The sequence below is a fragment of the Gallus gallus genome, chromosome 8 (assembly GCF_016699485.2).
Source record: "Gallus gallus isolate bGalGal1 chromosome 8, bGalGal1.mat.broiler.GRCg7b, whole genome shotgun sequence".
Classification (NCBI taxonomy): domain Eukaryota; kingdom Metazoa; phylum Chordata; class Aves; order Galliformes; family Phasianidae; genus Gallus; species Gallus gallus.
The window spans coordinates 13,782,579-13,798,001 of NC_052539.1; the positions used below are offsets into that span (position 1 = coordinate 13,782,579).

Sequence of the window (15,423 nt, forward strand, 5' to 3'; positions counted from 1 at the left end):
GCATTGTCCTTATCCCTTGAGATAGCTGGCCCCTTAATTCAGTTACAGCATAGTAAAAATTAGCTTGCTTTCATTATTTTAAAACTGGTTTAATTGTTTAAAGGTTTTATACTGAATGCATTCCTTGACTTACATCAGGGAATTGATTATCCACACCATACGTAATAACGCGTGGCTTGGGTTAAGTGGGTGCTGTTTGTAATTGGCTTTTTAGTTGAAAAATTACTTACTGTTAACTATTGTCTAATTTAGTATTTATAACTAGCAATGCACTGAAATCTAAAGCAGGATATTCTTGGTGGAAACATGACTAATTGCTACAAGGTTTGGGGCAAAAAATATTACTGAACCCAAAGTACTGGTGGGCATTTTGAACAGCTTCTTTGAAAAACTGGAAAACATTTAATAGTGCAGTTTACTATACAGAACCTTAATTTTTATTGCTGTTGTGCCAAGCTTGAGCTGTCACTGAAAAAAATATATATACATATATACTTTTGCTTACAATTACTAACAGGCTTCCTTTCCCCCCCCTCCCAATAGCTATACTTCCCACCTATCAGTATCTTAAAACAAAGAATTCATCAGTGTATTCTACTTGGTGAAAGCCTTCAATTTCAGCATCTCAGTTTCACAGGCAGCTGTAGAATAAGGCAAGTTACAACCTCTATAATTAAACAAATATACTCAACTTCAGAGTAAGTTCTCTTGTCTAATCCCTAAATAATAAAAAATACTTCATTTTAAGATAGTACCTGATTCAGTAGCAGCCAGAACCTGTAAGTACTTACTTCACTTTGTGGAGGAATCTTCAATATTTCAACATGTATTACTGTCAGCTATACTCATTCACAGTCTGAAAAACACTGCTATTCATGTTCCTAAAAGCTTAAGGCTACCTACAGTGGAGGTTTGTTTTCCTTAAGGTACATACACATCTCATAGCATTATGTACACTGAAAGAAAAACTTTCAAGCGCCTGTAAAGGTTATTTATTTTTAATTGAAGTTTTCCTCTAGTTAAAAGGAACAAATTCTACCTAATCACACTATAAGTTCATCAAAATTATTTCCCCTTGTTAGGGGAAAAATTGTAGTGTGGTAGCTTTGTCTTTACCACTTATCTTCAGTGAATGAGTTCATATAAAAAAAAAAGACTAAGGCTCCAGAGTATCTGGATTATAAAAAAATATTCCTATCTTTAAGTTGTATTAATAAGCCAGTCTTACACAGTTGCTTAGTCAATAAATTTATTGCCACTTTTTCCAAAGCTTCATAGAAAATTGTGGAAGTTGTCTTAACTGTCAGCTGCACGCTCCTGGGCCCTGAGGAAGCTAGCCTTCTTCTGAGCAACACGGTCTTTCTTCTGGGCGAGGGACATCTTGGTACTGTTCACTCTGCAACGTAAACAAATGGTATAATCTATTATTAACCAAAGCAGAAAGAGGCAGAAGTGGTGATGAATGAAGCTGATGTACATCAGAACTGTGACTAAGAATTCTATGCTAGAACATAGTACCACTTCTGTATCCTACTCTATTTCTCAAGTTCTTTAGTTAGGGCACCACAAAAAAAATAGTTTCTCAAGAGGTAAGCTCTTAAGTGACTAGGCACTATCATGTCCATTCCAACGTCTGTGCCTAAGTTTCTCTTCTGAAAAACATGAAATAGTTTAGTACTGACACGAGTCAGCCTGCCCTCTCCTGAAGGGAAGTAGCTTTGCCCCTGAGATATCCAAGTGTTAAAATACACACTTAAAGAATTCCAGCTATTCAGGCCAAAGACATGCTTTACTGTTTGAGGTTTTGTTTTTGTTTTTTTGCACGGTTAAAAGCCTTTAAATTGTAAATTCTTCACATTCAAATTCTTTCCTGACAAAGTTACATATAAATCATTGTATCTTAACCTGATCTAAAAACGAGTTTTGACACAAGTGCCATAGGAATCAGTCTACTTGGTGCCATCATTAATTGAAATAACTTCTCTGTTGAAGACACGTTCATGTTTACCTCTTTTTCTTGACTTCTCTCTTGGGTTTCTTTTCATGGACTGGATTATCCCGTATAGCAGCATGGGCTTTTTTATACATTTCTTCCATCTTGAAAAAGCAAAAGTTGTTACAGTTCTCCAGTGGTGCATTGTAAGATTGTATCAAATACTAAGATATCCCTAGCAAAGAGGGCACTAGAGCCAGTTATCATCACAATACAGCTTACAATGATTTCCTTTAAGAGGTTTCCTTCATGCGAATCACTGTTAAAACCGACAAGAATTCCTGGCCATCACTAGAAATATCCAAGTCTTTAAATATCAAAAATAGCAACTTGGATACAAAACTAAGGAATTATTTTCATCCTTATTTTACAGCTGGTGGACTAAGAGGCTTAACTACAGACTACTTAAAGGTCTTGTAAGTACAGGCTAGCACCTTGCAGTGGAAGTGCTCTTTCCTCTGAAGCTTGCTTCCTATGGTCTGGTTTCCCTACACTTAAATTGAAAGGCAATACAGAATCTTGTTCTGCTTCTGCCTTCAGTAAAAAAATCATTTACTTCCCTTATCTAGCTTAGTGCTCTGAAAACTTAGTTCTTAAATTAAACGAGAATTATTTTACATGAACCCTTTCATCAGATGGAATCTTACTACTTGTCAGACCCTACCCCAGTATACATTACAAAGCTGCTTAGTAAGAAAAGCTATATGAAAGCAGCTACAAATTAACCAATCACACAAGATCCTGCATCATCCCCAGTAGCAACAGTCTGCTAGCAACAACAGAAATACAGTAGCAGACGTTACACCAAAGCAGTCATTTCTGACAGCTAATACCGTACTATAACATACAGACCTTTGGGTAGCAGGTCAGTATGCAGAAATAATAATTCTTTAAGATGTGAACGGGAAAACTGTGGTGATCTGTCCAGTTACACAGATCAACAGCAGAAGCCACCAGAGGACCCTATTCTGCCTCCTCCTTTCTCCCCAGTTTCAGTATTTTTGCTGGTGACTAATTAAGACAATTAGACACTTAATAGGAAAATCTTCTCTGAATGAACAGCTTGTTTAGTAATATGTACAAAGTTGGCATTTACAGTAAAATGTTACTTGTTTCTTTACAACTCAAAAAATGAACATACAAATGTTGCAAATTTCAGAGCCACTAATAATAGAAACTAAACAGCAGACAAGTTATCTGAAGTTAAAAAAGCACCATGGTAATTATACCAATCTTTTAGTGTTTTCTGTGATATACTCAAAATTTCCATGTCATACTGACATAAGACGCATAACACCAGATGTATTTCAGAAGATGGTGAGTTCTGCAACAGAACTAGGTTGGGATTTTCTGTATTTGCCTGGAACCTACAGCTATCGATAAGGTCACATATTGTAAAACAAATTTGACAGAAGGCAGATCCTCAGAAACCACAGCTGCAGTGCAGGATTAGGAACGAGTGGGTAGCCAAGCACAGAAACTTAAGTGTTAATTTCTGTATCAGAAAAACTACGTAGGCTGTTTTAGGATGCAGTCCTAAATAAGCAGGATGTTAAACTTCAAAGCAGGAAAGATGCCCTCATGTTCAAAAAACCTACTATATGCTATAGAACCCTCAATAAGGGAAAAAACATTTTTATCTGGATGGAGAAAATACAAAATAATCACATTACTATTTTACATATTGAGCTTAATTGCATTACTAGAGAAAACCCTATACAAGATCTGTGTCGCTACTAACGGACAAGAGGCAGACATAAATCTTACCCCATCAGGCGTTATATTGTTCTTTATGTACTGGGAGAACTGTTTTTTGTAAGCATCTTCATCCTCCTCCATCAGGTAACGCATGTAATCTGCCACGTTTTGGCCCATAATATGCTTGCGGTGAACCTCTGCATTGAATTCTTTGCTTTCTGAGTCATAACCAGGGAAACGCTTGGTACTGTGAAAGAGCAGTTAAATTCTGAGTAACACATATTCCCCAAACACTCTGATTGAAAAGCAGGTTCCACCAAGAAATGACTAAGATCATATTCTGCTATAGATAACTGAGAAATAGGACACTAATTAAAAATGGAAGTGTAAAGAAAATGAATATAAAGAAAAAGAAGAAACAAGTTTTAAAGCTCATTTCAGCTGCCATCAGTCCCGTCTTGAAACTACGCAGTCCATCATTTACACACCATGGACCTACTACAGAGTGGTCAGACATTGGGGTATCATCACATAGCAGCCAGGTTAGAAACAAATGAAGAATTAGTAAAGACATACAGAAAGATTAAACAAAAACACAAACAAGAAAACACAACTCCAGGACAGCAAGAGAGAATACAAAAATCCACTACGGAAATCGAATGTTTCTTCCCTACTTTGCTGTCTGAAAGAAGCAGACAAACGTAGTGTTAGTGCCAAAATCCTGATTTGGTCACAGGTTTCCTCTGACGAGAATGACCAAAACCTCTACATGGAAATTTTTAAGTGCAGGAGGACTGCTCAGACCTGTTACTGTCTCGACAAATGTGGGAAACACCAGTGCTTGATTTTGGATCTCATATATACACACAGCAAAATTAACACGTACACACAATTTGCTGAAGTCTTGAAACAATGTGAAAACTAACGAATATTTACCTCAGTGCTGGTAAATAAACCATCACCGGATGGTTTTCAGTGAAAGCAGTGAAGTGGTTCTTTAGTTTCTAAAAATTTAACAGCATCTCTTACTAGTCACAAGATTCTCTGCAGTGCTATTAGAATTGCAACTTTGAGTAAAAGAAGCCCAACTAAACTAAAACATATCCCAGAACCTGCACTAAATTAACCATTACCAGGTTATAAAAATAGCAATTTCAGCATAAAAATGGCACTATAAGTAGACTGTCACACACAGAATTATCTCAGGTAATTCAAGGAGTTTTTCTGGAGAGATGACTACCTGTGAGGGATGGACAGACCACCGTCCACTGCACCCTTCAGAGCACCAAAAACTTTGTTTCCAGTAGTAGTTCTGGCAAGACCTGCATCAAGGTAACATGTGAAAGCACCAGGCTTTCCATCCACACTTTCCACATTGTATTCATCTCCAGTCACTTCAACTTGGCCTTCATAGATCTTATCAAGACCAAATTTATTCAGAAGCTGTGGGGAAAAATAAAAGCAAAAACAAAAGCATCACTTCTGAAATTCTGCCCCTTTAAAGCCAAAATGAAGAATCACCAAATTAGAACACAAAATTGCAACAGAATCTTCATACTTTCAAAACAATTTCTTTACAAAAATTACACATTCCATACTAGTATTAACACTTATAATAACTACTGCAATAAACATGCCTGTTACATTTCAATCTCTTGTTCCATCAGGTACACTAGTAAACTTCAGACCTATCCACAAGCTCATAGGAAAATGGACAAATTCAGCTCACGTATTTAAATTCTTATTGAAGGTACATTTCTTACATTTTTGTCCTGACTCCCTCCCTCCACCAAACTTAAGTGCAGAGACTTAAAAGTGGGCTGCCGGAGTTGAAACTGCATGTTGTCATACTTCTCTTTGTGATTTGACAGTCCCAAGAGGCCATCAAATCTATACGGTAAAGAGTACAGGTTAGCATTTACACAAGCCCACAGAATCTGCTATCTATACTACCAATACCACTTAAGACAGTGAGCTAGCTTTCCCTTTTTTTACGAAAAATAGAGCAACTACTTCCAGACAATTTGACAGATACCTACCCTGCGTGCCAACAGCAGACCTGTACAGTACGCTGCTGCGTAATTGGTCAGGCCAACCTTCACACCATATTTTGGCAGCTCATGGGCATAAGCAGCACAGACAATCATGTCGCCTTCAATCCTGGCATAGGCAATCTGACAACAGTAAAAAAAACCACAAAACAACCATTAGTTTTCTCACTGTAATTGTGGGCTCAGGTTACCACTTCTTTGACATCTACTTAAGCCAACAGGAATTCTGTATAGAAATGTCCAGCAAATTGCTTTTCTTGAGAGCAGTGTGTTGTCTGCAGTCTGTTTCATTTTGCTTTTCAAAATTTCTTATGGCGTAATTAAATCCTTAAGTAGTGAAGGTAAGCTTTCAGATCCATGTTTGGCTTTGAGAAAGTAAATGATGGCAACCACTTTTATTTACTTCTTCATATAAAACAAGAGACCAGGAAACTGCCAACAAAAGCAACGCTTCAAGGAATTTTTACATATGTAGATAGATTCTGTCCTCCTTTCTGCATGTAGTTCTCAAATAACACAGAACACAACTCACCTCTGAAAATGTAAAGATATGCGAGTGTTTGTGAGGACACTGGTTATTACAGAGTGACTGTATTAAGATAAAAGACCCTTGTAATCTCGGGGGTCTCCTGTGAGACAGCAATAACATCAGAACCATCTCCCTTTGACTTCCACACCTCCTCTGCCTCTGAAAGTTACTCCCCCCTCTCCAGAGTTCCCACCTCTGGAAAGGCACAGCTGGTCAGGCAGTACCTGCCACACTGATTTGTGTTTTGAATTTCAGAGATAAAGTAAATTCATCAAGGTCATATAGTTTAGTCTGAGCTGATTAAAAACAGCACTCTTTACTATTCTCCACAGATAAAACTATTTAACGAAGAAAGAAACAACAAGAAAACTTTCTATCTTTAAGCTTTACAAAATGCATTATGATAGAACGTTCTGGAAATGAACCAGGAAAATGAACCACAGTGAGAAACTGCATTACGTGATGCAACATACAACCGCGTACCACAAAAAGGTGCCTACTATTCTTATTTATCACTCTCTTTTAATCTCAGTGAAATGATCTTAAGGCCTATCTGCTTCACACGATCCACATAATATCACAGTAAAAAGGCCGGAAAGCGAGGGCACCTTTAGATATCACATAAGGGAGCTGACAGGTCACACGGCAGTTTTCAAGCAAACAAAAAAGATCTCTCTTTTCAAAGCACTTCAAAGACAGCAGAAAAGATAAAGTTTTTCCCTAAAACCCTCAACATATTTCAGCATCATTAGAAGAGTACAATCTCATACCACAACCTTGTTTTAGAATGTTGACATTAGTAAAATTATTCTGTATTGTGACTATGGTTTATTACTGATGTTGTGTCAACCTTAAAGATTGTTCTCCAAGAAGCCAAAAAGCAATATTAAATCTGCTTAGGCATCAAAACAACCAACAAGTGCCTCATCAATCCCCCTTTTCTGTTTGTTTCCGGGAGGCTGACAAATAAGTGGCAAACACCACAGACCTTACCTGGCAAATGATGTCTCTGTTAGTAACACGCACAATCATCCTATACTTTGGGGTGTTGTACTTGTTTTTATCCTGAATTACCAAACGCTTACGAGCATAGTAATCCGTTTTTCCCTCTGAAAAACAACAGTTACAGTGTGGAAAACGTGTTAAAAAAAGTAACAATATTTGTCAATATAACATAATTCAGCAAGACAGGGAATTGAGCCATACCTCTCCTTCTCCTGAATTTTACTTGGTATCTCTTGAAGTAGGCCTTATTCTTGACAACTTTCACAAACCCCTTGAATAAGGAAAGTCAGATGTTACTAACATGGCACCACATAAGCCAAAGCCATCCAAACTAAATGAATCGTTACTGATAAAACTGTGGTGAATCAGTCATAAAATGACAGCTTTTCTTACACGATGAGATTAAAACCATCTTAAGGAAGAGAAAGCAGAATTTTTATCTTTCACGCGAACTTTCCTGCCCATGACTTCATGTTTTCAAGAGAGAAAGAGAAATCGTATGTATTAATGAAACGTTTGTCTGCACAGACTGCCACAACTCCCTGCCAGTCACTCCCGCAGAGCTAGTTCCTCGGCCATTTCACCCTAACTCCCCCACCAAAAACACGAGGAGCCGTCCTAGCACCGCCCCGAGTCAGACGCCCCCCACGCCTGCAGGTCTCAGAGCAGCACCCCGCGGCAGGACAAGGGCGGCCTGTCAGCCGCCGGCTCCCCAGCCAGGTGCCGCCTGCGCGGCCCGTGTCACAGCGGGCCCGGCCCCAGCTGCCGCCCGTCCGCCCGCGGCTCCCACTCCCTCTCGCCGCCACGCGCCTGAGGCCCGGGCTCGCCCCAGCACCGCGCCGGCCGCGGCCCAGGGGGAAGCGGCGAGGGGACTGCGGGGATGGGGCGGCAGGGACGTGCCGGACCGTGCCGGACCCGCAGGGCTCCGCCGGAGCCGCCCCGATCCGCCCCGCGGCGCAAACCCGGTGCTGCAGGCAGCCATTGCCACGCTGGAGCCGCAGCGGCCGACGGCGAGCCCAGGTTAATCGGGCTCCATCCGGGCGAGCAGAAGCGCGCGGCGGGCGCGGAACGGAGGGCAGAGCTCTCCTATGGCGCGGGGGTCCCGTACGGGCCGGTACTGACCATCGTGCCAGGTACTGTCCGGTCTAGGCCTAGGCCGGGGCCCGCTCCGCACAACGACTGCAACGACTGCAGGGGGGAAAAGGCCGCTCCCACTGCGCAGCCGCAGGTCCTAGCCTGCCCGGCGAGGCGGGGCGCCGCCGCACGGCCTTCCCCTGAACCCGGCGCGCGCCCCCTGCCGGCCTGGAGGACCGCTCCCACCGCGCCGCCGCCTGGGACGGGGTCCGGCCGTTGCGGGGCCTGAGGGCGGGAGCGCTCCTCGGAGCGCCAGTGATGTGACGTGCGCGGGAAGAACCGCCGCCTGCCGCCTCTCCGCTGTGCGCAGCGGAGCGCCGCCCCGCGGTTCCCTACCGGCTTCCTCAGCAGGTGCCGGCACGGGGCGCTTGGCAGCAACGGGGTTCTTACCACAGGGTAAAAAACAATGGTTTTGGTATTAAAAATATTTGTCATAGAAATATTAAGGACTTTATTCACTTCTTTTCCAAGGGAACGTTGTCGTGGTTGACCGAACAGTGAATAACTAAAACGTAAAGCCGACCAAAACCCAACGAAATGCTATTGCTGAAACAGAGCTGCTTTGAGAAACGGGTGTTTGGTGGGAGACACCAAGAGCGCGCTGCCGCCGCTGTGTGCGCGGGACAGGCGAGGCCTGGAGCTGCCAGAGGAGCACGGAGCTGTCTGTGCCTTCCGTCTGACACGTTTCTCCGGTTGGCCTCGCTTAAAAAATAAATGGACGAAAACATTTTTGAATATTAAACGTTATTTTAAAAAGTCGTTCATTTGCTACAAACAGCCTCAAGAGAACCAAAGGAAGAATAAACCTCCCCTTGGTCAGACAAAAGCCGGTGCGATCCTCTACTGCCAGCTTCAGAAACCTCACTCCCAGCTCTGGAAGCTCGGCGCTCTCCCTGCTTCCCAGCGCTCGCACAGCGGCGCCCGCTGATCACCTGCGGGGCCGTGCCGCGGAAGGCACCGCACCACACGGGACCCGCACGGCAGCGCTGCGGCCGTCACCGCGCCCCCAGCTGCGGACAGGCGGCCCCGCCCCGCCCTCACAAATTCGAGGCCTCGCGCCCCCACCTGTGGCAGCGATGCTCGCTGGGACTGTGGCCGCGGTTCAGAAGGGCTCTGAACTCGCTGAGGTAAAAGCTCCGATTTTTGACGTTGTGATGAAATACTTTTTTTACCGGTAACTTTTAATAGTAGAAGGAGAAGCGTACAGGTATGTTTTCTTAGTGTAGTTTCTCAGTTCGTGCTGTGTTTGTGGTGCTCAGCCCCGGTGAGCTCGGGGCGCGGAGCCCCTGCGGCTGTGTCCTCCGACGTCCGCTGCCCGCGTGGGGCCGCTCCGTGCCGGGACCCGCTTCGGCGGCCTCGCTGAGGTGACCTGCCAGGCAGGAGGCCGGTGGGAAGCTGCTCCGGGCGCTGCTGCTTCTCCTCAGACTACGTCCCTGATATTTGCGTTCCCTAGGGTAGTACGCGTGTCTCCTAATAGCGCTCTTCAATTCTGTGATTTAAGCTTTTAGGAGAGTTCTAACAAACGAGAACCCCGGCAGGCTTCTGCCCGAAGCTGCTCGCTCCTCTTTGCAGGAGCACGGCGGCAGGCGGGCTCGCGCCAGAGCTGCCCCGGGCCCCCAGCGGTACCCGGCCCGGCAGCGCCGCTGGGGTCGGGCTCAGGCCGCGGCTGCACGGCGTTGCCGGGAACGTTACCGTGGGCACCCCGCGCGCGGGCAGCACCGTGGCGGCTGCCGGGCGGGCGCTACATCGGCACCAGAAGGTACTGAGAGGGAGCGGACGCCGGGTGTCACCGCCTCGCGCGAGGGACGGGCGGCAGCTTTGGGCTCCAGCGCCGCGGTGCGAGGCGGCGCGTCGTGCGGTGGGCGACACGTGGAAGCCAGCGGCGAGAAGAGCCGGGGCGAGGTGAGGGCCGAGTCGCGTTTCTCTGCCGCGGTGACGGGGCGGCGCGGAGCTGCGGGGAGGGCTCGGCAGACCCGGCCGCCACCCGGCTTCGCTCCGAACGAACTGCGGCCGTCGGGCCCGGCTCTCGGCTGCCGACAGTAGCGCGGCCCGTTGTCGGCGGTCACGCCCGCGCCCGCGGCGACGCGAGAAAGAGGCCCCGGCGGGCCGGGCCCGGCGCTGCGGGGGCGCGGGGCTGACCCTCGCGGCGGCTGCGCGCGGAGTGCGCCTGCGCGGCGCTGGGCAGGGACGTGGCCCGGCTGCCGGGGCCGGCGGGGACAGCGGGGAGGCGGGCCGGAGCGGGGCGGGAGGCTGCTCGGCGGAGGTCGGCGGCGGGCTACAGGGGACGCCGATGCTCGCACCTCTCCGTCGCGGGCGACGCTTCCAAGGTGAGGCGCGGGCGGGGCGCCCCCGCCGCTGAGGGGCCGGGGGCGGGGCGCGGCGGGGCCTAGGCGGGGTGCGGCGGCCCGGCCGCGACGTCCATCCCGGAGATTCGGGTCGGGCGGCGCCACTCCCGGTCCTCGGCGGACCGAGTCGCTCGGCGCCAGGCTCTCCTCGCCGCGGGGTGCGCGCTGCGGCGCGTTGCCTTGCCGGGGCCGTGGGGTCTGTGGGGGTCCGTGGACCTCGGCCCGGCCAGGCCAGGCCAGGTGGAAAGGTGGTCGCTGTGGTGGAGTGGGGAGAGCGTGACTTCGCGGGGCCGGCAGCCCAGGGTGGCGATAGGGAGGAGCGCTCGCCTTTGGTCTGCGGTGCGCTCAAAGGGGTTTATCTGTAAAGGGAGATTTTTCTGTCACGTTTTCATGGAGGCATTGTTAAAGCAGGAGCGTTTGGGTGTGTGGTTGTTGAGTTTTCAAAGGGTACCTCACAGGTCTGTTGTCTCAGTGACACCTTGTGCTGCATCTGCACTGGCTTAGTTGTGTAATAAGGGCGAGAAGTCGATGTTCGTGTTGTGGCTACTTAGGGTTCATTTCAACTTTGGTATCCAGAGGTGTTCTGCAGTCACACGGAATTCCTGCTTGTTTCCTGTGTTGCTGATCAGAGAGCTATTTGCGTGAGGTTGGCAAGCTGTTTGGAACTGTCAGTCTGAGCCAACATAACAGTTAGAAAATTTTAAAACATTCTCATATTGTCCTGGGTTGTTTTTTTCTAACAGGTGGCCTACAGGAGGTGTAGGAAGGAGTCACATCTGTACAGAGGAGATCTGGCAGCATTTAGCATGTCTTACTTATCTGTAAAAGTGTTTGGCAGAAAACTCAAGTTTTTTTCCCCAACACTTTTTTTCTATTCGCTTGGTGGCTAAAAGATAAAGTAATTGGATTCTGCTTGTTTTTCTGGTAGATATTTTGCTTAAATGCATCTATTAATCTTCCCTTCTAGCCTCCAGTTTCTGCTTTGGTCGTGGTTATACAGCTCTGTATTTGCATACAGATGTCAGTATTTAAGAGTACTTTGAGATGGCTAGGTGTAAGTGCAATTTCAAGTAAGGGTTAGGAGAGGAAATAGAGGACGATGAAAGAGGGACGCGTTCAGGAGGAAAACACTAGCTGTTATGAATCAGCATTGCCTGAATTTGATTAAGCTGGGATGAGAACAGCTGTGGTGAGTATCCCTGAGGTCCAGCCAGCCCAATGGTGCCTCTGAGATTAGCAGATGTTTGGAGAAGAACAATTAAAAACAAGAATCCTTTTCCTCCTCGGATCTCCTCCGAGCGGGCTGTGGCTCAGCACTTCCTGAGCTAGAGGTCAGTGGCTTGGATTCTTTGCGTGTCTCTTTTCATTGCCTTCTGTATGGTTTTTCTTCTGTAGGTTTGTCTGATGGGTTTTGGGCAAGTAAGCAGGAGATAGCTGGTGAAGGGAATAGGTGAAATTGAGTTCATGAAGAGGAGGAGGTAGGAGAAGCTTTTCAAAATTGACAGAAGAAGGGGTGGGGGGAAAGTGAAGTACTTAAGTAGTTAGTGTCAGCTTCTTTGGATAAGGCTGAGGGGAGAAGTATTTGGAAAATGGAAAAAAAAGGGGAAGTGAAGTCCCTTCTCAGTGGATTTTGAAAAACAGGGTTGTTTATCTTGGTAATTCAGTGTTCTCATGTAACAGTCTGAAAGAAAAAAATTCTTGGTGGTTGTTTGCTCAAACAACTTTTTTTCCTTACCTTCATTTCATTCTCTGAATTCAGTATTTTTTTCCAATATTTTTTTCTAATAAAAATATGTACTTAAATATAAAAGCAAACAGTCCATACATAAGTTTATAATTTTGATCTGTTAGAGAAATCCTCTGCAGTTTTAACTATGTGGTGGTGTTTTTAGATTGGCATGCTGAATTAAAGCCCTGTGTCTTATTTACCTTATGAAAACCAACGTCATCTGTTAGTAAATTTTTGGCTAATTTAAATGGGGAGTACTGTCTTCATTATAGTCATCTGCTTAAATGTCTTTGGTTAAAGAGTGTCTTTTCCTTCTGCAACAAGTGGCAGTTGGAATAACTGGGGGTTGGCAACTGGGAGGGTGGCTTAGTCATAATGGAGGAGGACTTAGCTTACTTTGTTCAGCTCGTGTTCATCAGTGAGGTATTCCTGTTGTTTGTGTGTACACTTAGCAAAAGCTGCATGCCCACAAGGTAGAGGCAGAAGTGATTTAGTGAAGTCTGGCTTACCCTTGATTACTGTTAACTTGTTTAACTGCCTGAGAACTCTGGAAACTATTGAGTTAGCTGTGAAGGAGTGTTTCAGGGAGAGCCTAGGAAATATCTGTTCTGCTCTGGGATTTGAGCAGTGAAGAACATTAATTCCTTTTGGTCATGTTGAGAGAGGCACTACTGTGGCTGTTACTACAGGGTGTATTAACTGTCAACTTTGCTTACTAATTTTCTGTAAAACTAACCCGTCCAGGTTGGGTTGAGGCAGTTACTGTGTATTTGGGGTTAAAGTGCAGTACTGTGGTTGGGCATTTGGACTAAAATGATTGGCATAGAGAGCGACTGTGGACACTTAATCTGTTTGTATTTGTTCCTAACTTAGGAAACAGCCAGAAGATGCTATCAAGTGTTATTTTTTTTGTCTGAACAAATTTTGTCTGTCTCTGTAGTATAGTATTAAATGCCTGCTTGATGACATCATAAAATGTTCTTGTTTTTTTTATTTTAGAAAATATTAATATTGTGATGACACGTGTCTCTGATTCACCAGTATCATATGCTGTATTAATTCTGTGCGTTGTTTTTGTTTTTTTAAATATGGTTTCTTCAGACTGTCAGATGGAGCTTGTCTTTTACTAGTGGGTTGCTGCTGCCAGAATTTGGCAGTGCACTTGTAACTAGCACGATGTTATGGGAAGAGCTTATTGTTACCTTTATAAGAGGAAAAACTATTGAATGCCATTTAAAATGGGCGTCAAAAACTAGTAGCTAGTCAAAATCAAATGTTTTGAAAGTGTTTTTTTCCACATCACTGTGTGAAGTGATGCGTATAAGAACTTGGCTTTACATCTCTAAGCTGCTTGACTTAGACATAGTTTGAATGACAGACTACTTTCAGACATAGTAAAAGAATTTCCAACTTAATTGTTCCCTGGAACAGCAGAGCTAAAATTCATTAAGGAAAACAGATGTATTTCTTGGTGTTATTTTAGTTTTTATTTTGCCTTGGAACACATTAGTGGTGGAACTTCCAGGGTTTGGCTGCAGCTTTAGCAAGGTATTTCCTAGACTTTTGGACAAAGAATGGTTAGATACTTTTAAAGACAATATGATGGGTGCAAGTTAAAATTCTGTAATCAAGTATATACCAATCATCATATAGACTTGGGAGTTTTACATAACTTTTTTGTCTCACACTGGCAGTAAGGATGATCTTTGCTTTGTTGACCTTTCTTGCATTTTTTTCCACTTACTAGTGGACTTGTCCTACTAAAAAGACTTGAAGTTGGTGATTGAGGTAAAAGCTGGTAAGCTCTAGCAGTGATATTTTTGACTATTGGTAGGTGATAATGTGAGAAAAATCAAGAATATGTGAGCAAACCATCACTCAGTCTTGATCTGCATTGAGTGAAATGAACTGGGAGTGTAGAAGATGCAGATGGATCCTGTAGTGGAACCATGTTTGAGTCCTAAAGTAGGATTTTAGCTTGTCAAGGGGCATGAAAACAGGCTGACTCACCAGCTGCTTCTTCTGTATGTCCTTCACTGAGTCAGTCGGTTCAATTTGCTATCCAGGTATTAGAATGTTAGTAACTTTTTGAAGCAAGCAGGGATCTGGGTTTGTGGAATGCTATACAGCTTGCTTGAAAACTGTATATAACTTCAACCATAATTGTGTTAGACTTTCTCTTTATATGCAGAGTAGTATGAGAACTACTTCTGTTTTCTTAGGAAGAGAAGAAAGGGTAGAGAGCACACGACATATATGTAGTATACATTAAAATGTTAGTATTTGTTAAGGCTTGCAGTTATTTTTACTGTTACAAGAGTAGTTGAAACAGTATTTCTGATAATTGAGACACCCCTAGCTTTAATACATGTTCCTTTCAGGGAAATGCAGAGTTGTGGTCAAACTCTGTGTCTACAGATATACGTGTATGTGGGTTGCTCTGAAAGTAATGCCTCCTGTTTGTTTCCATGGAAACTACAACAGATAGGAAGAGCACAGTAACATTATTTTTCAACGCAGTTGCCACCATTAGCTATGCGTTTCAGCCAGCAATGAACAAGAGCCTGTATGCTGTGCTCCAAAATCTGTACCAGCCGAGTGGTATAGTGGGGTTCCTGGGTGTGGGGTGAGAGCTGAGTTTGTGTTTGATGTGCAATTAATTGGCGGGCTCTTAAGGGAGACCTCTTTGGGGAAGCAAACGTGTTCTTGGAGTTAACTGACTGTGGTTTTGCTCATGCAGAATAATGATGATCAGTAATGGTTTGGTCATCCGAACAGGTCTCTAGATTTGGTGTGCATCCCAGTGTTGTGGCTTATCTTTTCTACTTTTCAAATTTAATTTGAAATTCAGCATCTGAAAAATGCAGATCTAACTGCTGTCTTGTATAGTTTTCTTGACCGTACCTTCTCTTAGTATTCTTCACCTAATCTGTTCCTAC

The 15,423-nt window shown here is 44.7% G+C and overlaps 2 protein-coding genes and 1 non-coding gene across 19 annotated transcripts in view; 1 reads left to right on the plus strand and 2 right to left on the minus strand.

The window, feature by feature from the left end:
• Positions 1 to 414: 414 nt before the first annotated feature.
• Positions 415 to 8,480, minus strand: RPL5 (ribosomal protein L5). Its single transcript, NM_204581.5, has 8 exons — positions 8,399 to 8,480; positions 7,478 to 7,547; positions 7,265 to 7,380; positions 5,731 to 5,865; positions 4,932 to 5,134; positions 3,761 to 3,938; positions 2,009 to 2,097; positions 415 to 1,396 (listed from the first exon to the last, which is right to left on the minus strand). Exons 1-8 carry the CDS (start codon positions 8,399 to 8,401, stop codon positions 1,297 to 1,299), a joined length of 894 nt encoding a protein of 297 aa, NP_989912.1. The 5' UTR covers positions 8,402 to 8,480; the 3' UTR covers positions 415 to 1,296.
• Positions 4,132 to 4,227, minus strand: LOC112532944. Its single transcript, XR_003076581.2, has one exon. It is a non-coding gene; the product is annotated as a small nucleolar RNA SNORD21 (small nucleolar RNA).
• A 999-nt stretch (positions 8,481 to 9,479) lies between the features above and the next one.
• The window catches only part of EVI5 (ecotropic viral integration site 5), a 69,919-nt gene continuing 63,975 nt past the window's right edge, over positions 9,480 to 15,423 (plus strand). For 10 of the 17 annotated variants that reach the window (XM_040705064.2, XM_040705058.2, XM_040705059.2 and 7 more), the window contains exon 1: positions 9,480 to 9,537. In XM_040705064.2, the coding sequence (XP_040560998.1) occupies positions 9,487 to 9,537 (51 nt within the window). In that variant the 5' untranslated portion in view covers positions 9,480 to 9,486. Of the gene's footprint in view, positions 9,538 to 10,114; positions 10,313 to 10,589; positions 11,945 to 15,423 lie in introns of those variants that run through there. The other 7 variants (XM_040705060.2, XM_025152959.3, XM_046944761.1 and 4 more) reach the window with 3 other exon arrangements.